The 20946-nt window shown below is 34.8% G+C and overlaps 1 protein-coding gene across 3 annotated transcripts in view; it reads right to left on the reverse strand.

Moving 5' to 3' along the window:
- immp2l (inner mitochondrial membrane peptidase subunit 2) overlaps positions 1-20946 on the reverse strand; it is a 191557-nt gene that overhangs the window by 151708 nt on the left and 18903 nt on the right. For 2 of the 3 annotated variants that reach the window (XR_012399851.1, NM_001003755.2), the window contains exon 3: positions 18382-18485. Coding sequence is in view for 2 of the 3 variants with exons in the window: in NM_001003755.2 (NP_001003755.1) it covers positions 18382-18485 (104 nt within the window). In the remaining variant the exon portion in view is untranslated. Of the gene's footprint in view, positions 1-15654; positions 16535-18381; positions 18486-20946 lie in introns of those variants that run through there. The other variant, XM_073942004.1, reaches the window with a different exon arrangement.

Below are 20946 nucleotides of genomic sequence, written 5' to 3' on the forward strand. Positions count from 1 at the left end.
TTTAATAACATTAGCTTAATAATTCATTTAAATAAGCATAATAGACACAAAAAACAAGAAAAACAAATAAATAATCCACAATTCATATAAATAAATAAATAAATAAATAAATACAAATTTTCCTAATGTTCCTCCACCATCCGACCTGTTCTTCCTTCTCTGTATTAATCTTGCAGCTTAAAAAAAATACAAATTATCTCCGAATGTCCCAAATTTTCCAAACGAGAAGCTCTGAAAAGCAGGGAAATGAATTAGCAAATTCATTCAAACAGCTGCTATCTCTGGGCCTGAACCTCTATTGTGGCCGTCTAAAAGCAGACTGTAATTCCCCTACAGAGTATCTTTCTTATTAGCGGCTTAGCGTTTTGACACGTTGTCTTAATCCGCCATGGCCATTACCATGACTCCTCTACAGCGCTGACCCTCCCGACTATGACAGGGAATTTAATAGCAGCCATTGGCCATTGGGGAAATGGATTGTAACAGTGCTGATACTGATAATACAGTGAGCAGTAGGTGAGCAGACGGCCGGACTGTAATGAGTGTCTCTCTGCTGCTCAGGGACTCATGAGGATTGTGATGACACGGCTGTTTTTGGGCTCCATAAACTCATGTGACTCGAGAAATTCTTGCACTGAGAGCTCTGACTTGCCAAGGATGACAATTTGGAAGGTTTTGCACTGTTGTTGTTTTGCTTCACAGCGTTGATATGCAAATGATTTACTTGGAAAAGGCAGTATATACGATTTCCTAATTAATATTTCCAGCACAACACTAAAACCGTGTTGTTATATACTTTACTGACTGATGTACTTACATTATCCCAAATGTTTCAAAGAATGTTCAAATCTGGAGAAAAAAAAGCTATTTTTAACTAGTTACACGGACTGCATCTTGCATTGCTAATAATTAGGGCCGATCATTTAATTTATAATTATCACAATAATTTTTTTATATCAGTTGATACCGATAATTGTCACGATAAATGTCAAATCTTTATATCTATCCATTTAAAAGTATTTTCAGCATGCCAATCACTTTGTGCAGCTGATTTAACACATTTTGTAAAATGTTTTAGCTGTCTGATAATATAAATAATAAAATAATAAACAATGGAACAATCTTAGTTCAGCATTTACTGTTCAAGTTTTCAACAACCAAAGAAATCACTTACAAGTTTTTGGATATTACTGTTCAACATCAGAAAAAATAAATAAAACAAGTTTGGAACAAGTAAAAGGTGAGTTACTGGTGACAGAATGTTTAGTTTGGGATAAACTGCATGTCCTTTTAATGGTGAGTATGGTGAATTTAGCAAGAAATATCCTTTAATATATTGTATTTAGGGATGCTAACGATTACTTGATGATCTATTGATCATTAATAACCCTTTAATCGATGGACCTTATCGATGACTGATTTAGCATGGACATTTAAAGGTTTAAGCAGGTCGCACACCAGAAGCGCCGCTCGGCGCCGCGACACGGCGCGTACATGACAGATTAAAGTATCGCACACCAGACGCGCACATTCGAATGATATTTAACATGAAACTAATCAGATGGCGCTCTGTGGCGCGGCTGAAAAATGAACTGCGTCCTGAGCCGTCGCCGGGCGCCGCCGACAGCCGCCGACTTGCGGCGCCGGTGTGTGTATCCTGATAGAAACCTATGATTAGAATTCTAAAATACGTGGCGCTGCGCGGCGCGCCGCCGAGCGTCGCTTCTGGTGTGCGACCTGCTTTAGTTATGTTTTGCACTGTGAGACACATCCACGCATTAAAAGTTTACCTTACTTATGGAGTCACCCTCTTGACATTGCATATTGCAGGATGCATAAAAAACCCTGTTATGCGCAGTTCTTCATTATATCAGCGGTTGTTTAACCAAATTTATCTCACAGACTGGCACTAATAGTCCTATGCAGACTCTCTTTTTTTTTAAATCACACATAACGGCGAGACATGAGGGGAGCCTCTTCATTCACTCAACGAGTTTCTGAGCTCTCTCATCCTTCATACCAAGTTTATTTTTCGGAGGTAACCCACTATCAGTGCTGCAAATAGTTTGTAAAGACTGTGCAGCTCATGCTGAAACCGTGAAAACATGATTGTTTTGGCGCTAAAGCATATAGCGGTCTTGTTTTAAAGCTTTACACCTCAGATGATATTCGTTCCTCTTGCTTATGCTGTAGATAACTGACCAACAAATTATACATCAAAATTAAGTTACACATTATACATGAAAACAATCGTTGCAAAAAGATACATTTTCAAAGAAAAATATATAAAGTGTGTATACTTTTTATTTCGCGCCAATCTTAAAAACTGCGGGTGGATGATGCTTCGCTCAATTGAAAAAAAGTATTTATTTAATGATCCACTGCTGTTGTAAACGTCTGTCATAAATATGCTGCATTTTTTTTATGTCATTATTTTAAAGATCATGTCTTGAGCATCGGATTTCTCCTCCGTGATTATGTGCTTTAAATATATAAAGGCTGGTTATTTTACCGTCGATAAGGGACAAAAGTGTCAAAGAAAATATGTTAATATCAAAAAGGAAACAGAAGCTTGACCACAAAAGCTCCTTTTATTGTCAATACAAATGCTCTTAAATAATGCAGTTGGAACTAAACTGTACAGGGCTGCAGCCCTCCAGGAATAAAATTAGACACACCTGCATATAGCAAAGATGATAACTCCCATGACTCCACCCTCAGTCACATCGTCATCAAAAGTAGTTCTTACTTGTTGTGAATATGTGCCCTCTAGTGGTGAAAAGGACATACTGTGCCTTTAAGTCTGACATCACACGTCTTTGGCTACGTCAACAGTACACTAATCAAAATTTAAATGCGTTTTCTTATCAAAAGGCTTCACATCTATATTACCATTTTAGTTTCTCAAAAGTTTTCATAAAAAAAAAAAAAAAAAAAAAAAAAACATTTTCATCCCTAGAGTTTGAATTTGAGCTGCATCATTTCCACCTGGCATGTATTTACTGTACTTTTCAGGTTTTTTCAGATGCCACATCAATATTTCAGGGAAAAGCGGCAAGTTTTTAATGAAGCCTCAAAAGTGAGTGAGAATATAAACTGTGAAATGCCTCAAAACAACTGCTCCCTGAGTAAACATTTCATGTCCTTTGAAGAGAAGCAATCTGGAGCATGTACAAACTGACATTAAAGGGCGAGACAGAACTGTGTGTAGGTATGGTGTGTCCACAGTCATTTTTAAGTGATATAAACACAACAAGTCTTTTTTAAAAATTTTCTGATGTTAAAACAGGATCCTTCCATTTTGAGGCCGACCGCAACGTGGAGTAAGAGTGCGGTTACCCCACCCACCGAATTGATTGATAGCAACGCGTAAAATCATATGCACAAGCGCAAAGCAACTGTGATTAAAAGAGCTGTTGAGCTCACTGTGATCATCAATCATCATTAAATGTGATCAAGAACGAGTTTTACAAGTTTAAAACATTATTAAATCAGTGCATGTTTGTAATATAGAAAAGACAGCAAAACCGCTTCGTAATTCGCCACCACAGCTGCATGTCAGTACAATTATAAAAAAAAAAGCTTGTCTCCCGGTTTGTGGACATACATTTTATTTAGGTTTATTTTGTACATCAACATAATAGATATCTATACAGCTGTGGATATTAATGTGTATCCTGTCACATTCACCATGCAAAAATGCCCGCGTGCGAACTTTGTAACAACATTGTGTGTGACTCATCGTTGCAAAAAGGCTTAAATTAACTTCACAACAAATGCATCAAATCACAGCTGGTAAGGGAGATCCGCTTCGTTCTTGTCTGTCGCTTTGCTGTTTATCTATCTGAGGTGCAGCATGAGAAGGCTACACACATCAGAGCAATACAGAGAGATCTCTATGGCCCTGACATGTACATGGAAACGGTGGGTATAGCTCATTTGCATTGAAGGCACAGACAACAAAAACAGCTACAGTATGTTTAGTGCTGAAAATTTCCATGTAAGGTAAGAGACATAATCTGATGAGTATTTTGAGCTGAAAATTACAGACATCTTCTGGAGGCACAAAAGACTTATATTACATCTTGAAAAAGGGGTAAATAGGTGCCTTACATGAGTAAAGATGTGTGATTTTCTGTAATTTCTGTGATTGTGACATGCAAAGTTTCTATTCTATTTCTTTGATGTCATGGCAGTGCTGAAACAAATTTAGACAATCTAGTTCACAATTAACAAAAATATATGTTTAAATTTCACATATATTTATGTGAAAAGTTTATTCTTTGGTTTTTAATTATATAATTTCATTGTAGCCAGGTTGTGAGAGATATTAACCTTTTGCTTCTTGACTACAGAACAATCGACATGTCTCAACAAAGAATTCTGCTTGTAACGAGTCTACTGGCCAGCTGCAACATAAACTACAATGACAATAATAATCTCATGTAGTAGTTATGTGCTTTATTCAGCAACTTTGAATACCATTTTGTGTGACATTTATATACTGAAAATGGCCGCAGATAGCTTACCTCAGGCATCTTATTTAAAAATTCAATAAAATATGAAATGTTATTAAAAAAAAATGCAATAAAATAAAAAGTGGCTGAATGTGAACCAACAATATCAGTCACTTAATATCTATTTTTAATCATATTAATGAGGTTTAAAATGTATTAATCTATTTTTTTTATTCTGCACTCATGTGTCTGTTAGACTTGTTTGTCTGGTACAGACAGCCAAACTGCTTGTTGCTGGAATCTTTTATGCCACATGTTGTTAGAACACAGTGTTTCCAAAAGAAACAACGAATGGTAAATGCTCATAGGGTGCTGTAAAATTATTGAAATTCATGATCATAATGTTTATATCCATGCCTCATCACAGATGGTCAGACAGTGATTCATCTTTAATAAATGGTTAATATATTAGTGTCTGGCATGCAGCAAGTTCAGAGACTGTAGTTACACCATAATTTTGTCAAAGATTCTCTTTAAAGTGTGCTAGGCATAAACAGTGCCCTTAAATGACTACTGAGTCTCCTCAGTTCAAACGGGTGGAGGATTTAGCTTAGAAACAGTATTCCACACCACCAATTTAACAATTTAAACACTTGATTTCGTAGAAGTTTTAGCTGTAGCTATAAATGTAGGTAGATTGTCAGCTCATCAGGACATCATTGGTCTCTCACCTGCTTAGCCATAACTTGATTTTTATTGATTTTTTTGCTTTTTCTGTGCAGAATATTGTGAAAAATCATTAAAAAAAAAATCTAGAATAAAATGAATTTTCTGAAAAACACATAAAAATTAAAAATAACTGAAATCAATTTAGGCAAAAACAAAGATTAAATTAGATCCACTTGTTTGCTAAACAAAGATACAGCAGATTTTTCGAGCAATACGTACACTAAAAGAAAAGACAATAATAACTAATAGTTAAAGTATTGTACATAATTTGTCAAAACATTTGCATATTATTTAGTAATCTTACTGAAATTAAAACTAACTATGTACAAAACTATGTAACAAATTATGTCAGCGATAATCCATGGCTTTCCATAGGTTAAAGGATTTAATTGCAAGACGTGGAGGCAAAGGACCACATGATGTGGAAATAAATTGATGAGTATTTTTTTAATTTTGTAAATTTCCCGTCCACCATTAATTGGTAACTACAATTGTTCAGGAAAAGCTCATTTTTTCGAACTGATCAGAACTAACAGTAACTACCTGTGAAATATATGAAAAATAATGTACACACTCAGCCAATCAAAATCAAGAATTTCAACACACACACACACACACACACACACACACACACACACACATATTTATATATATGTGTGTGTGTGTGTTGAAATTCTTGATTTTGATTGGCTGAGTGTGTACATTATTTTTCATATTTTTCACAGGTAGTTACTGTTTATTTATAATATAATCTGTGGATTTCTGCAAGCAATGATTCTGCGTGGGCCTAGCAATAACATTGTCAGCCAGTTTTTTTTTTTTTCAGAAAATTTCAATCAGGTTTAGATAAGAACTCTGGGCTGCCATTCCCACCCCAAGGTACCATACCCCAGTTATGTTATGCCACATATAGCAACAATCAATAGCAATAAGCCTTAAAATGAATGGATTTTCAATGAAAGACAGTAAGAAACTAAATGTGAATTAATCTTAATTAAAAAAATATATCAACTGAAATTATGCAGCTACGTACAAACAATTATAGAACAGTATGTGTAATTAAAACACTATTGTCTCTCATACACAGACACTGAAATACATTCTTAATATCATATATGCTGTATTATTCCTAAAGTGCCAAAAGCCATGTTTTTCTCCATCCTTCTATTCTTTCTCTTGAGTTTTGCTTCGCATCTTGCCATCTACCTGAATGATGCATGAAGCTCAGAAGTGAATTTTGAAGTGCCACGTTTCAGAATAACCCACTAATGTCTGGACACGCACACATACTCGGCACAGAGGGGTGCTTCCATTATAGCATGCGTCCTTATAGATTATTGTGCGAAGAGGAAATTTAAATTCTAAAAACATAAACTAAAGTATAGGGTTCTGCTGTGCCCCCACCTGTGTGACCAATGTGTTTTTAACAGAGTTTTAGAATGAAAACACTCCTCATCTATATTGAAGTATTTTTGATCGTATATCTCCATCCACACTATCCAGTGTAAAAACCATAATACATGAACAATATTCTTACTGTAGTAAGAGAGAATTGCTTCATTCTTGTCTGTTACTGTGCTGTTTATCTACGTGAGATGCAGCAGGAGAAGGCTATAAGCATCAGAGCAATACAGAGAGGTCTCTATGGCTCTGACATGCATTAGAGATTAGTGGGTGGGGAGAACTAGCTCATTTGCATTAAAGGCACAGGCAACAAAACAACTGCAGTGTATTAGAGCTGAAAATTCCCATACCAAAAGGTATAATAAATAATGAGTATTTTGAGCTGAAACTTTACAGACACCTTTTAAAGAAACAAAAGACTAATATTAAATCTTAAAAAGGGGTAAAATAGGTGGTCACATGGCTAAAGATGTCATTTTCGAAAGACTCCATTTTCAGAGTCCACACTGTCATAAAATTTCATATTTATTCACTGTTTTGTTTTCCAAAAAATTATCTCAGTCCACACTAGCCAGTGTTAAAAGCATAATTAAACATGAGCAATATGCTACAGTATAGTAGACCAGTTTAAGAGCAACTGTGTATAGCCACATTTTGCCAAAATTGTTTTTTAGTCCATAAACACCAAAACGAAACTCCAGCACTTCCAAACAAAATGGGATCCACCGTGTTTTAAAATGCTCTATTTTTGCAGGTCAAGAATGTATAAATAGGATGGACCCAAAGCGTCTGTTTAAAAAATATAAAAATAAAACTTATGCAAACTGTACAAATAAAGATGGGGCTTAAAAAACTGTTGTGGGATGGTTCTCCCCAAGGGGTTTTAAGAAAACATTTAATAATAGGGAGTTTTTAGTTATAAACGCATAATATCTTAAGGTACCAGCTTTAGTACAATTTGTGTGTGATTAATAGACATGCACAATATTTGATTTTTTTTTTTTAAGGAAAAATAATTTATGCAGTAATTGTTTCGACAGCTCATATGATGGTGATATGATGCTTCGCAAAGTTGCTGACATATATATCAAAATGTTTATGGGTGCTAAATTAAATGAAACAGCCAGTTATTCCTCATGCCAATTAAAAAACGCATACAGCAATCTCAAATCAGTTAATTCCAGACATTTTAATCTGATTCACAAACTTGTTTGAAGGAACCAAATTAGCCAGTAATCAGTTAACAAGATTAAAAGATCCAGGATCTGCCAAATCATCCTAGATCATTTAAGCGAGGTACAAACAACTGACCCCAGGCCTAACTATAACAAAAGTGTGTAAACACAGCCCCAATAAACATCAAACAAAACTGAAAAACAAACTAAAATTACGTAAACTCAAAATCAAAATTGGGTCACAATTAAGTTTGCTTTGAATTAAGTGTTCTTTCAGCTACTAAACACCTTCTGGTTACCATTGGTTCATGGAGTTTAAGCAATTGGAGGTTTTGTCCCATTTTCTGAGTTGCTACTGATTTATCTGTCACATCCAAAAAGGTCAGAGAAGACTATAACACTATAACACTTGATTAGCTGGAACAGATATATCCGCACCTGTGAACTGCTCGCAGAGAGATTTTAAAGACTCGAAAGGAGAAACACAGCATCATACCACATCTTTTAAAGTTCTAAACATTGCTTTCTATAAGTTTACACACACCTGTGGTGCCATTTATTGTCTGTTCATGGCAAATAGAAAACAATGTAAAGATGTGTGGCACGCTGTGGTGCTTTTCCTCTGGTGTGTGACAGGCTGAAGAAGGCTGTTTTATCAGAAGTTTATAAAAGTTCTCTCACATCGTTGTTGTGTTTAGGGGTACACGTGATCAGTGTGACACACTTACAACCCTGTCTACTTTAGCATCAGAATGTTAAAGTGTTTAAAAACAGAGCGTCATAACTCAGCCTTTTCAAACTTCTTTTCAAGCTCAAATGTAGAACTTCATTTGAAGTATATCGAGACCTTTAGAATCGTCCTAATAAAACACCGCTGAGCGAATGTGGGCAGAACACAGTTTATGAACACCCAGCAGCACTGCTAATTCACTTTAAAGGACAAAAGTGAGAGCCAGAGAAAGCTGACTGATGTCTGTCCAACACTTTAACACATCTCTGCCCAAATCAGACTCAGTGACACACCAATAACTGCCGTGCCTGTGACTGCAGATATATTTACATGAGTGTGGCTAATGTAGTTTTCTGTTGAGATTAAAAATTATATAATGGGCACATTAAATAGGGCACTGCAGAAGTGTGTGTATTGTCAAGTGAAGCTCCTGGATGTAAAAACAGCTGCAGAGGTGGATCGTCTCCACAGCAACGCATGCTCATGATTATTCAAGAAATATAAAATAAAAGTCTGTCACATTAAAACTTTAGCGTTTGGTTGATTAAGACAGCAGACAAAATAAGACTAAAAAGAGAAAAAGAAAATGGTTGGAAACAACTGTTGGATCATCAAATGACCTCCACAGCAACATAAAAAAAATCGAAGCAATTAAAACAAACAATTTAGATTTAGACTTCTGTCAAAATAGAATCAAAATTATTTAAAATAAAATGAAATTAAAGAACTGTCAAGGTAAAATTAAAAAAATGTTTTTTTAAGGGCAAAAACACTAAAATAAAATAAATAAAATAAAAACAAACGTTAAAATAGACAATGATATGATTGCACCAAAAAAAAAACAATCTAATTAATGTTTTTTAATAAGCCAAGCAAACTCATTCATTCATTCATTCATTCATTCATTCATTCATTCATTCATTCATTCATTCATTCATTCATTCATTTTCCTTCAGTTCTATTTCAAAGGTCAAGACCAGTTGAAGAGCTGCATTTTTCAAAGTCCATATACACCATAACGAAACACCAGCACTGCCAAACAAAAATGGAATCTTAAGTGTTTTAAAACACTCTATTTTTGCAGGTCAAAGATGTCTAAATAGTGTGGACACAAGGCATAACCAAAACAAAAATGTGTAAACACAGCCCAGATAAACTTGAAATTACGCCAATTCATTCGCAACACCACCAAGTGATGAAAACAGGAATACACTGGAAAGTGAAGTTGCAGACCTGGTACAGATATATCCGTACCTGTTTAATTGCTCGCGGAGAGATGTTAAAGACTCGAAAGGGGTCCCGCACCAGACGAGAAGTGGCACTGCGTCATGCCACATCTTTAAAGTGTAAACAACTGTTGGATCATTAGATGGCCTCCAGAGCAACATGACAAAAAAAATCTAATCAATTAAAATAAACAATTTAGATTTCAACTGTTGTCAAAATAGAATAAAAATCTGTCAAAATAAAATCTAAAAAATATTTTTTTTAAGGGCAACTAAAAAAACAAACCATAAAATAATGCATGTTATGATTGCACCAGAAAAAAAATTTATCAACATTTTATTAATAAGCCAAGCAAACTCATTCATTTTCCCATCGGCTCTATTTCAGAGGTCCTGAAACACCCATAAACACTTATTCACACACGCACACATACACTATGGCCAATTTAGCTAATTCAATTCACCTATAGCGCATGTCTTTGGACTGTGGGGAAAACTGGAGCACCCAGAGGAAACCCACGAAAACACGGGGAGAACATACAAACTCCACACAGAAACGGCAACTGGCCCTGCCGGGACTCGAACCAGCAGTCTTCTTGCTGTGAGGCGACAGTGCCAACCAATGAGCCACCATGTTACCCACAAGCTAACTCTCAGAGTTTTTAAATAACAGTAATAAATGTTGCCATTTCTCATTGTTGATCCTAGTTATTACATTAATGTTTACTAATTGTATCCCTTCGACTTTTCATTCTTTTAATTAGTTTGAAACAATTGTTTACACTAAACAATTATCCACAATCAAACAAGTTCTTTTCTCATAATACCCCTTAAAGTAATATTTTTTTGTAGCTTATGCCAAGATGAATACATTTTTAACATTTCACGTATTTTTCTGAAGTTCTTTGGACAAATAATATGAATAATTTCTAGTCATTCTAGGAACCCTCAAACCCTGACTTTCCTTTAGCACCCTTATATAACAATAAGGTCGCCACTATCAAAGCTTCCTGACTTGCCCCGGCATTAAAAAACCAAGCAGGTTGCCAATAAAAGCAGAACACACTGGTCCTTAAAACACCTTAGCTGCTTTGGCTCAGCCTGAGCTGAAAACAGAATTCTGCGAACGAGTGTTGGACTCCACAAAAACTCTCTAAGGACACCTGAAGTAAACTGGTTTCCATGTACAGTACAAGGCTAATTACATTCAGCCCATTTCCTGCCCAGCACACTTCAAAGTGTCTCGTAAAAAGAAAAACAAAATAGTGTGAATTAATGAAAATGTACCTTCTTTTTGTATTCACTATCAATGTTTCTAGTCAGAACAACTATTTTTATGACCTACACTTTCCGCGACCTGTGATTATTTGTAAAATGTTTGGAAATGTTTCAGCACTATAAAAATCTGTGTACTGTTTCGTCTTAAACCTCACTTTTGACTTAAAAAAAACAACAACAACAATCTGCTGTGGAAACAGTGTTTTTCTGGTTGCTCTTAGGAAATGGTAACGTACAAATGGCAATTTGTTAAATCGTCAACTTTGTCCCTGTTTACACAGAAAGCATGACAAAACACTTTTTGTGCGCATAAAACACCCTGACAGATGTTATTCCCTATCGACTGCTGTCTGAAGATGAGGAATGTTCTCTAAATAAGATATTACTCTGTGGGCTCGGAGATTTCCTTAGACAACGCTTGAAATGAGTCCCAATTAGATCTACATTTGATCCAAACAGGCAGGGAAGCAAAACTCATGCAGCCGCATAAAAACATTCGGATTCTACAGAAAGCTGAAAGCTGGGATTGATTTGTGCTATTTTATATAACTAATAGTAAAAAGATCAATCATTCCTTTGTATTCCTGAGATTCAAACCACGGCATATGATATACAATGAAAATGCATTAAACTCAAAGAACAGTTATATTAGAAAATAAATAAAAGCAATGAAATAAGCATAATAGCAATGGCCAGGTCATACGTTTGAAGAAATGGAAACCTTATTGACAAAATGCCATCAAAAATAAACTATGTTAATGTACAACAATATATTATAGAGTCAGTAAATAATGACATGTTATAAAATACTAGAATTTTTGAAAAGTAAAGGTCATGGGTTCAAACCCCAAGAACAGCAAAAACTGATTAACTGCCATAAAAAAACTAAATACAAAATGTTTACAACAATTTAAATATTTAAAAAAAATTCAAAGAATTGTTGGATTTGTTAACATAAAAGTAGCTTCCTTGTTGTTTGCTTGGTAGATCATCACACCGAAAAAATATATATAAAATAACCATACTCTGACATAAAAGTATATTAAAATAATGCTTTCTCGAGCTCAAACTAAATAAAATTAAATAAAAATTAAATGAAATTTAATGAAAAACATAAAAAATAAATAACAAAATAAAACATTACAATATAAATAAAAAATAAAATGAATAAAATAATATAATATAAATAAATAAACAACTAAAATAAATACATGAACAAATAAAATAAACAATTAAAATAAAAATAATAAAATAAAATAAATAAATAAATGTATTCTAAAAATAATAAAATAAAATAAAATAAAATAACTTATGTAAAGCAATTATTTGAATAATTTTATTATTATTATTTTTATTTTATTTTTTCGTATGATTACAAACCGGAAAAACGTATTTTCAAGAAAAAGTCTTACAGGTTTGGAACAACATAATAGTCAGTTAGAATTTTCAGTTTTTTGTGAACTATATCTTAGATGCTTTTGATAAAAGCAGATATCAAATGCATAAATATAAAAAATGAAATGTATTTTTAAAAGATAGATAGGTCCATAATTGTGATTTTAAGCTCATAGTTAACTCATTTAGAATATTGGGGGGGGTGGTGGAGCTATCATTTTGTTTGACCAATGACAGATATAAGAAGATTTATGAAAATCTGTTTTGAAAACTGTCATTCTTTTTAGTTCATCCAGAACTTCTACAGAAAAAAACTTGTATAAATAAACTTTTATATTTTGGGTTGAGATGTCCGGTCACATTCACCTCCATTGTTTTTCAGATGGTAATAACAGCTGCAAACTAGGGTTTCTGTTGATATCATGTTGCAAATTATATTATAAATTATATTATTTGAGTTTTTGTCTATGATCATGAACACACTTGATTGTAGAGCAAGTAGTTTGACCGTTTTCTGCTGTTTATTATTTAATTATAGTCCTTTATAAATATATATTTGTATAACTTACAACAGGCGACACAGTGGCACAGTAGGTAGCGCTGTCGCCTCACAGCAAGAAGGTCGCTGGGTCGCTGGTTCCAACCTCGGCTCGGCTCGGCTTAGTTGGTATTTTTGTGTGGAGTTTGCATGTTCTCCCTGCATTTGCGTGGGTTTCCTCGGGTGCTCCGGTTTCCCCCACAGTCCAAAGACATGCGGTACAGGTGAATTAGATAGGCTAAATTGTCCACAATGTATGAGTGTATATATGAATGAGTGTGTGGATGTTTCCCAGAGATGAGTTACGGCTGGAACGACATACGCTACGTAAAAACGTGCTGGATAAGTTGACGGTTCATTTCGCTGTGGCAACCCCGGATTAATAAGGGGACTAAGCTGACAAGAAAATGAATGAATGAACTTATAACAAATGATTTGTACTATACCTGCTTCATTAAGAATAGTTCACACTAAAATGAACATATGTTGTTCTTTAATCATCCAAGATGTAGGTGATTTGTAAAGTGCAAATAAATGACTAATAGTACTTTGGAACAACAAACAAAACATACAGGACAAAAACTATATATATATAATATAAAAATATATAATGGCTTCTGATGATACATTAAGGTCTTGTGAAATAAACTGGTTGGTCTGTGAAAGAAACTGATTATTATTTACAGTATAACATTAAGCACAAGTTAGGGTGTGTGTCCATTTAGAGGTTTTTGTGTAGCTTAAAATGCTAGCCTTCTTCCAAAAGTGCTCAGCTGCGAGCTTCTCCAACTGCTGTAGCTTTTAAAAACATTCTGAGCAGTGCTTGTTGTGATATGCACACCACACAGCTAAAAAAAAAAACGCATCGCTTACGTTGACAACAGTATGCTCGGCTCAGAAAAAAATACTTTGGTGGGTGGACACGCACCCTTTTTGTTGTTGATGCTTCATTTGTAAACAAAAGTGTGCCCTTGTGTCAGTTTGTGCACATGTATTCGCCATAACTGGAAATAGTTAACATATTTTCTTACTCTTACAGTGCAGGTAACTATTAAATACAAAATGATGTTATGAAACACTATTAGGTGCTCAGGCTGACAGGATCGATCCAATCTGCTTCCGACCAAATCATCACCTCATGGCGCAGGTGATTTTTTGTGTTGCCTCAGCAACCAATGAGCTTATAAATTAAAATACCTCAGTGTCGTTTTCATTATTTGGATATCATCCTTGACCAGTGTGTAGATCTGTACAGGGGTTTCATGTATGTTATGTTTGCAGCAGTAGTGTTATTTTCTTAGGTGTTCTCTGCACCAATTGATCACCATACTGATGGTGTATATTATGCACACAGACTTTTACCTTAAGCCAGCCAGCCTCAACGTTTCCATGGTAAAAATGCCACGTTTAAGGTCTGGTTTCTTTAAAAATCAGCTATCTTCATTGCCTGATAGATATACGATATAAAGTGGGTTTCAGAGTGGTCAAGAAGCACTGCATTAAATTCCATTTTCCCCCACCAAGTCTTTAAAATATGGCAGTTTATTTTACCTCAGTATTTTCAATGGAGTTTCTGTGCTCGCCTTGCTGAACCTGACAGTGCTAGCATTACCCGGTCTTTCATCTCGTTTTACTCTTGAACAACTAAATGAGTGCTTAAGTCGATTTAACTGAATGTAATATAATTACATTACAACATCGATGCTATAAAAGGAACCTTATGAAATTAAAAATAGTCACAATAAGCTTTCACCAGAAGTTTATTATTGGCTGAAAAACTCTAGCTGTGCATATACCCCATTACCATATCTCTCCAAGGGCACTATTTAAATAATCTAAGAGTATGATCTAAAGCACATGGCGCAGGTGTACTAAGGAAGTGTTTAAATCCACTTTTGTTATTTTAAATAAGGGAAAAATGGTCGCCGCACCTGGCGCATTGTCTAAAATGGTTGTCTTTGTTCTCCAAATGTGTTATGGGTGTGTTTTGGGCATAAAACGTCCATTAAACCAATCAAAGTTCCACCAATGTTCTGGTTAAAAAGAAAAAAGAAAAAAAAACATCTGCCAAATTACATGGTAATAGACTGACTTTTAGGCCATTTTGGAAGATTTCAACACTTGACTAAAAGACGACTTGGAGAGATTGGAGAAGAAAATAATTCTAATGTCAAGGTCTTAATTTATGATAAACTAATAAATGACCAATATTATTATTATTATTAGTAGAAGAAGTATTTAAAATACAAAAAATTAATATTACAAGTTTACAGATAGGTCCATAAACTTTTACTTTTGGTCCCTTAACAAGTGGGAGGCACATAAGCAAACTGTTTCTACACTGTTAACCTGATTTGGATGTAAATACCCTTAAATTAAAGCTGATAGTCTGCTGTTAAAGCATATCTTGTTCATTTTAATTCGAATCCATTGTGGTGTTTTTTTTAGCCAAACATGTTAGAACTGTGTTGATGTCCAAATATGTATGATCCTAACAGCACATGTATGATTGCGTTTATATTTATTTAAAAAATGTAATTAAATAGTTTAAATAAGTCTCATCTCCCATTCTCTTTTTAAGTACGAGTTGAAGATGCTTTATGGCACATTCACTATTTACATGGCAGACTTAAGAAAAAATACTACATGCTTCATTTGCAAGGAAAAAGATCTGATCGTATATGAGGAATGGTGAAACCTGTGCCATTGACTTGAGACCAGCTTTAGTTCTCAATGACTTTATTGCTTAAAATACCAACGCATCAACAATGCACCTTAACACGCTTACTTTTCAGACCAGGATGCCTATGGGTGCATAAATGGACGCAGATTCAATTACTATTTAAACAACATGGCGCAGGAGTTGAAAATGATTCCTGCACTGGGCTTAAACTAGCAAAAAAACACTTGCGTCACTCCTGTCTCTGCACTGAACCGAGTGTATGATATGGCCCCTAGAATGTTCATGATGGAATTTGCATTTTATGAATCACCAACATTTTTAGCTGAAAACATTTTTTACTAATGATGAAAAAAACCTCTACGTTTAGCACTGCCTGAAAATGAGCACATTATTTTTAGGAGAACTACCACTTTAATTCAGCATTTCTCTCTGATTAGGATGCAGCCCAACAGAGTAATGCTTTAAATGTGATAAACATCCTGTGGTCGCATTATAATCATACACAAATCCCACAGATACATCAAAACCTCATCTGAACAGCCAAAAGCGTCAAACCCATCTGCTGGCCTATCAAACATATAAAAGCCAAAAACACAGCAGGGTGAACGTTTGATCACCAAGTTGGCCAAAATTAATGCTTTCTCCCTCCAAACCCTGGTGCTTCAAAACACAGACCGTGCATGAAAGAGAAGAGGAGTTACCTAACTAGAATATAGATGATAGCTTCTGCTGGGCCTGTGTCAATAGGCTCTTGGTGTTGAGCACCGCATTAAAGTATATCAGATGATTGCGTCCGTGCCAATTACTTGCGATGACAGTAACCCTTAAAACAGATTGGGCTCATTATACTGAAGAGGATTCCTCTTGAGTTAGAGCTCTCACAACAGCTGGGCTTAAGGTCAAGGAGATCCGTGTCAGACTGGAGAGGGACCAAAATGCTCCAATTAGCAATATGGAGTGCTACAGATGTCTTTATTGGGATGGAGAACATCTCAGTGGCAATTTTCTGAACGAACATGCAATTTTTCGTCCAGCATTTGGAAACTTTAGTGAACGTGAGGACTTGAGATGTCAGCCGTGGAGCATAAAAGGTCTACAGGCTCAACTGATCAACATGATGTTCTGGTTAAAAAGAAAAAAGAAAAAAAAACATCTGCCAAATTACATGGTAATAGACTGACTTTTAGGCCATTTTGGAAGATTTCAACACTTGACTAAAAGACGACTTGGAGAGATTGGAGAAGAAAATAATTCTAATGTCAAGGTCTTAATTTATGATAAACTAATAAATGACCAATATTATTATTATTAGTAGTAGAAGAAGTATTTAAAATACAAAAAAATAATATTACAAGTTTACAGATAGGTCCATAAACTTTTACTTTTGGTCCCTTAACAAGCGGGAGGCACATAAGCAATCTGTTTCTACACTGTTAACCTGATTTGGATGTAAATACCCTTAAATTAAAGCTGATAGTCTGCTGTTAAAGCATATCTTGTTTATTTTAATTCGAATCCATTGTGGTGGTTTTTTTTAGCCAAACATGTTAGAACTGTGTTGATGTCCAAATATGTATGGTCCTAACAGCACATGTATGATTGCGTTTATATTTATTAAAAAAATGTAATTAAATAGTTTAAATAGGTAAAAACAGTAAAACTAAACTACTTAAAAATAATTTTGGCAACTATACATTATAATATACAGTATTATTAACACTATTAATATATTAATATTTAATATTAATTCTGAAGTTTACTACTATATTTATGCTATATAAAAAGTGTTTTTGAAGTTAGATAAACTCCAAGTCTTTAAGTGATTGCAAGATTACAGTCAGCACCTGTACTATACCTGTTATTAAGTTAATTATTCATTAATCATTAACATCCCTAATATATGATCTCAAAAATATATCTTCACACAAAATGAAGTTGTGAGAATAAGATGTGTTCGCAGAGGGTATTTGAAATGTTTACATGGCTCACTGGAATATTTGATTCTGATTGGTTAATCATGACATTTCATGATGTGTTATTCCCACATAACAACTGCTGAAACTAACTACACAAACTTGTTTGGGTACTTTAAATCATCATGTCCATTAGGAAATACGTTCACATCTATATTTATGTGTTTGCCTGTCAGGCCACTTTTCTTGACTGTTTGTCACCATCTTGAGACTGAATAATAAATTTACAAGTCAGTGTTTGTTCCATTTAGCCATTTTAGTTTCTCTCATTTTTACAGTAAGTTTTATTAAATAGTTAGTAAACTATTACTGCTCAGATTTTATGCCTAATTGTTTAATTTTGCAACAAAAAGCTGTGTAATAAGCAGTATAATGTTTAAAATTAGTTGTTTTTGCAGAATAAAGACTTTCAGTCTTGTGTAACTGATGATGAGTCCATCAGGCTTGACTCTGTGAGAAAAACCGCCAAGATATACATTATCCCTTACATATACTTTACTGCTGTAATTCTGCTTTTAGACACAATAGTAGAGCAGAAACTAAATTCTTATTTATCTGGTATGCTATGCATCTCAAACTGCACCATATAACGTCTTTACTAAATATCCTACCACGCACAATGCAATAAAATACAAAAACATTATTGGTCTAACCAGCACTGACAAGCAAAAGACACTTTTTCCCATCACTTGGGTTGTACCGTTTCAACAGCGCTGCACTGCCTATTCATGACAGTGAAATCTCATATAGCAGGTCATACCGGTTTAGGATGGCTTAAAATAAAGCTACTCACAAAACTGACACAATGTCGCCTCGCTGCACGTGGTAGTTCCTCACACTCCAGCGGTTGAGCAGCACAACATCAGGTGAAGACTCTCCATCTGGGTTTAAGGACGGCTGGGAAAAGAACCACAATATATTTATATATTTATTTAAAAGCACCGTAGCACCTAACTAAAACAAATTGAGGACCACAAACAAACTAATGAAACAGAGGTACATAAGAAAAGAGTGCAGTTAAAATGGAAGGAAATGGGAATAACTGCATCGCAAGTTGATTATCTTGCAATGCAATTATTCCAATTTTTATATTTCTCTACAATCAATATTTACAAATACTTTAATAATTTAACTTATAAAAATTATATTGTAGCATTTTAAAGGAAGACACAACTTTTTTAATAAATAGTAAAGCTTCTCTAGAGTAATGTATGAGCTTCACAAATTTTGAATCCATTCAGCTGATCCCCGGGTCTGGCAGAAACACTTTTAGCTTAGCCTAGCATAGATAATTAAATCTGATTAGACCATTAGCATCATGACCATAAACTTATTTAACAAGTTCACTCTGTTAACTTCCAGTGATAATCACTGGGGTAGGAATGCCAAAAACAAAACAAAAAAGATCTGGATCAACGTAGGTGATAAGTGTTAATGAAATACTTAGTGAACACATTTTCTGATTTGCCATTCGCTCCTATGTTCTTTATTCATAATTTGTATTTTTTCTATTACTTTTTTTCTATTACAAGTAGAGCAAGTGCAGAAACCTTCGCTTTCACTTTGAAATAAGAAATAAGCTTTTTGAAGATGCTCTATAATAAAAAAATCTACTAAGGCATAGTAGAATAATAAAAGATCAGTAAATGGAAATGGGCATAGTGTGAACCTCAGACACAAATGTTTCCTCATTCACATGTTAATTCCCTGAGTGTAAAACCCTGGTGGACAATGAGCCAATCAGAGGACAAAACAAACTGACGAGACTCACGGGCCATGCCTTTCGCATTTGCATGTAAGCCTATTTTAGGTCATTCATCCGGGCTTTATGCACAGCCATGTCATCAAGAGAACATGACTCATGTGCAGCTCTGAGATCATAAAAAAAGTTCTGAGAGCTTTAATATGCATGCCTCAGGCTGTGTTTGATAAGCCAAAGGTTTTCTAGTTACACAAAAGTGATAATGTGATTTTCCTCACTTACTGTAGTTATTTAGTTAAGCATATTATTCACTTACTATCTATATTGGACTTTTATTTTAAAAACACAAGCTTCAAATTGTTTACTGTGTGTTACTGGGCAACGACAGCACGAGACATGTCAAACTCACCTCAGGATGCAAAATACAAGATTTACACATTCTACATGTATTAATTTCTACTCCGAAGAGGCATAACCTATGTTTAGTTCCATAATTTGTAAATTTATTGTGTTTGTTGTGAAATTTGATGAGTATGTTTCAACAAAACACATGTAGTCTGCTGAATTGTGTGAAATCAGTCAGTTCAACTGTCATTTGCTCATGCAGTGGTTGATATTAATTCCTGGTTGTGTTTTCTTTGATTGTAGCTTCAAAATACAACACTATACATCTCTATCACTCTCTTTTGTCTAGTTTAATAATAATTTAACCTTTATCTACAACAGATCTGGTGAGCAAAATAGGTTAACATTACTCTGATTGGGTTTATATTTGTCCATGTTAAGCGTACATCATGCTCTCTCTCTATGTCTGTAAGAACGGCATGTCAGAGCGGAGCGCATTAATATTCACGACACAAACCATATATAGTCAATCATGGACCTTCTAATTCTATGAGTATTTTATGGAGTAATAAATTAGCTTATAAAACCATTTCTGAAGACTTTTTGAACTTATCAAACCATAAACCTACTATATAGACATCAGAGAACAATTTAACTTATTAAACCAATGCAGTATATGGCACCTTTAATTAACGAGAAGCTAAAATGTAAGGCCAAATGGTATTTCTGCATTACGTACACGTGGTAGATCTGGTGTAACCTTCACACAGCTGAATAGCCTACACTGTACCCTGATGTGAAACCTGTTGCTCCACTGACAAATTGATTTTTCATAGAGATATTTTTTTCTTTATTTCCATCTCAATGCATTTAAGCATGTAGACATGGTCAAGATGATCTGCTGCAGATCAAACCAAGCAATAGAATAGCGAAGAAAAGTGATTTAAGTGACTGTGAATGTGGCATGGTTGTTGGTGCCAGATGAGCTGGTCTGAGTTTTTCAGAAACTGATGATCTACTGGGATTTTAATACACAACCATATCTAGGGTTTATAGAGAATGGTCTGAAAAAGAGAAAATATCTAGTGGGCGGCAGTTCTGTGGGCGCAAATGCCTTGATAATGTCAGAGGTCAGGAGGAATGGCCAGACCGGTTCCAGCTGATAGAAAGGCAACAGTAACTCAAATAACCACTCATTACAACCAAGGTATGCAGAAGAGCATCTCTGATCGCACATCTAACCTTGAGGTGGATAAGCTACAGCAGCAGAAGACCCCAACAGGTGCCACTCCTGTTGGCTAAGAACAGAAA

This window comes from Danio rerio, chromosome 25 (genome assembly GCF_049306965.1).
Source record: "Danio rerio strain Tuebingen ecotype United States chromosome 25, GRCz12tu, whole genome shotgun sequence".
Taxonomy (NCBI): Eukaryota; Metazoa; Chordata; class Actinopteri; order Cypriniformes; family Danionidae; genus Danio; species Danio rerio.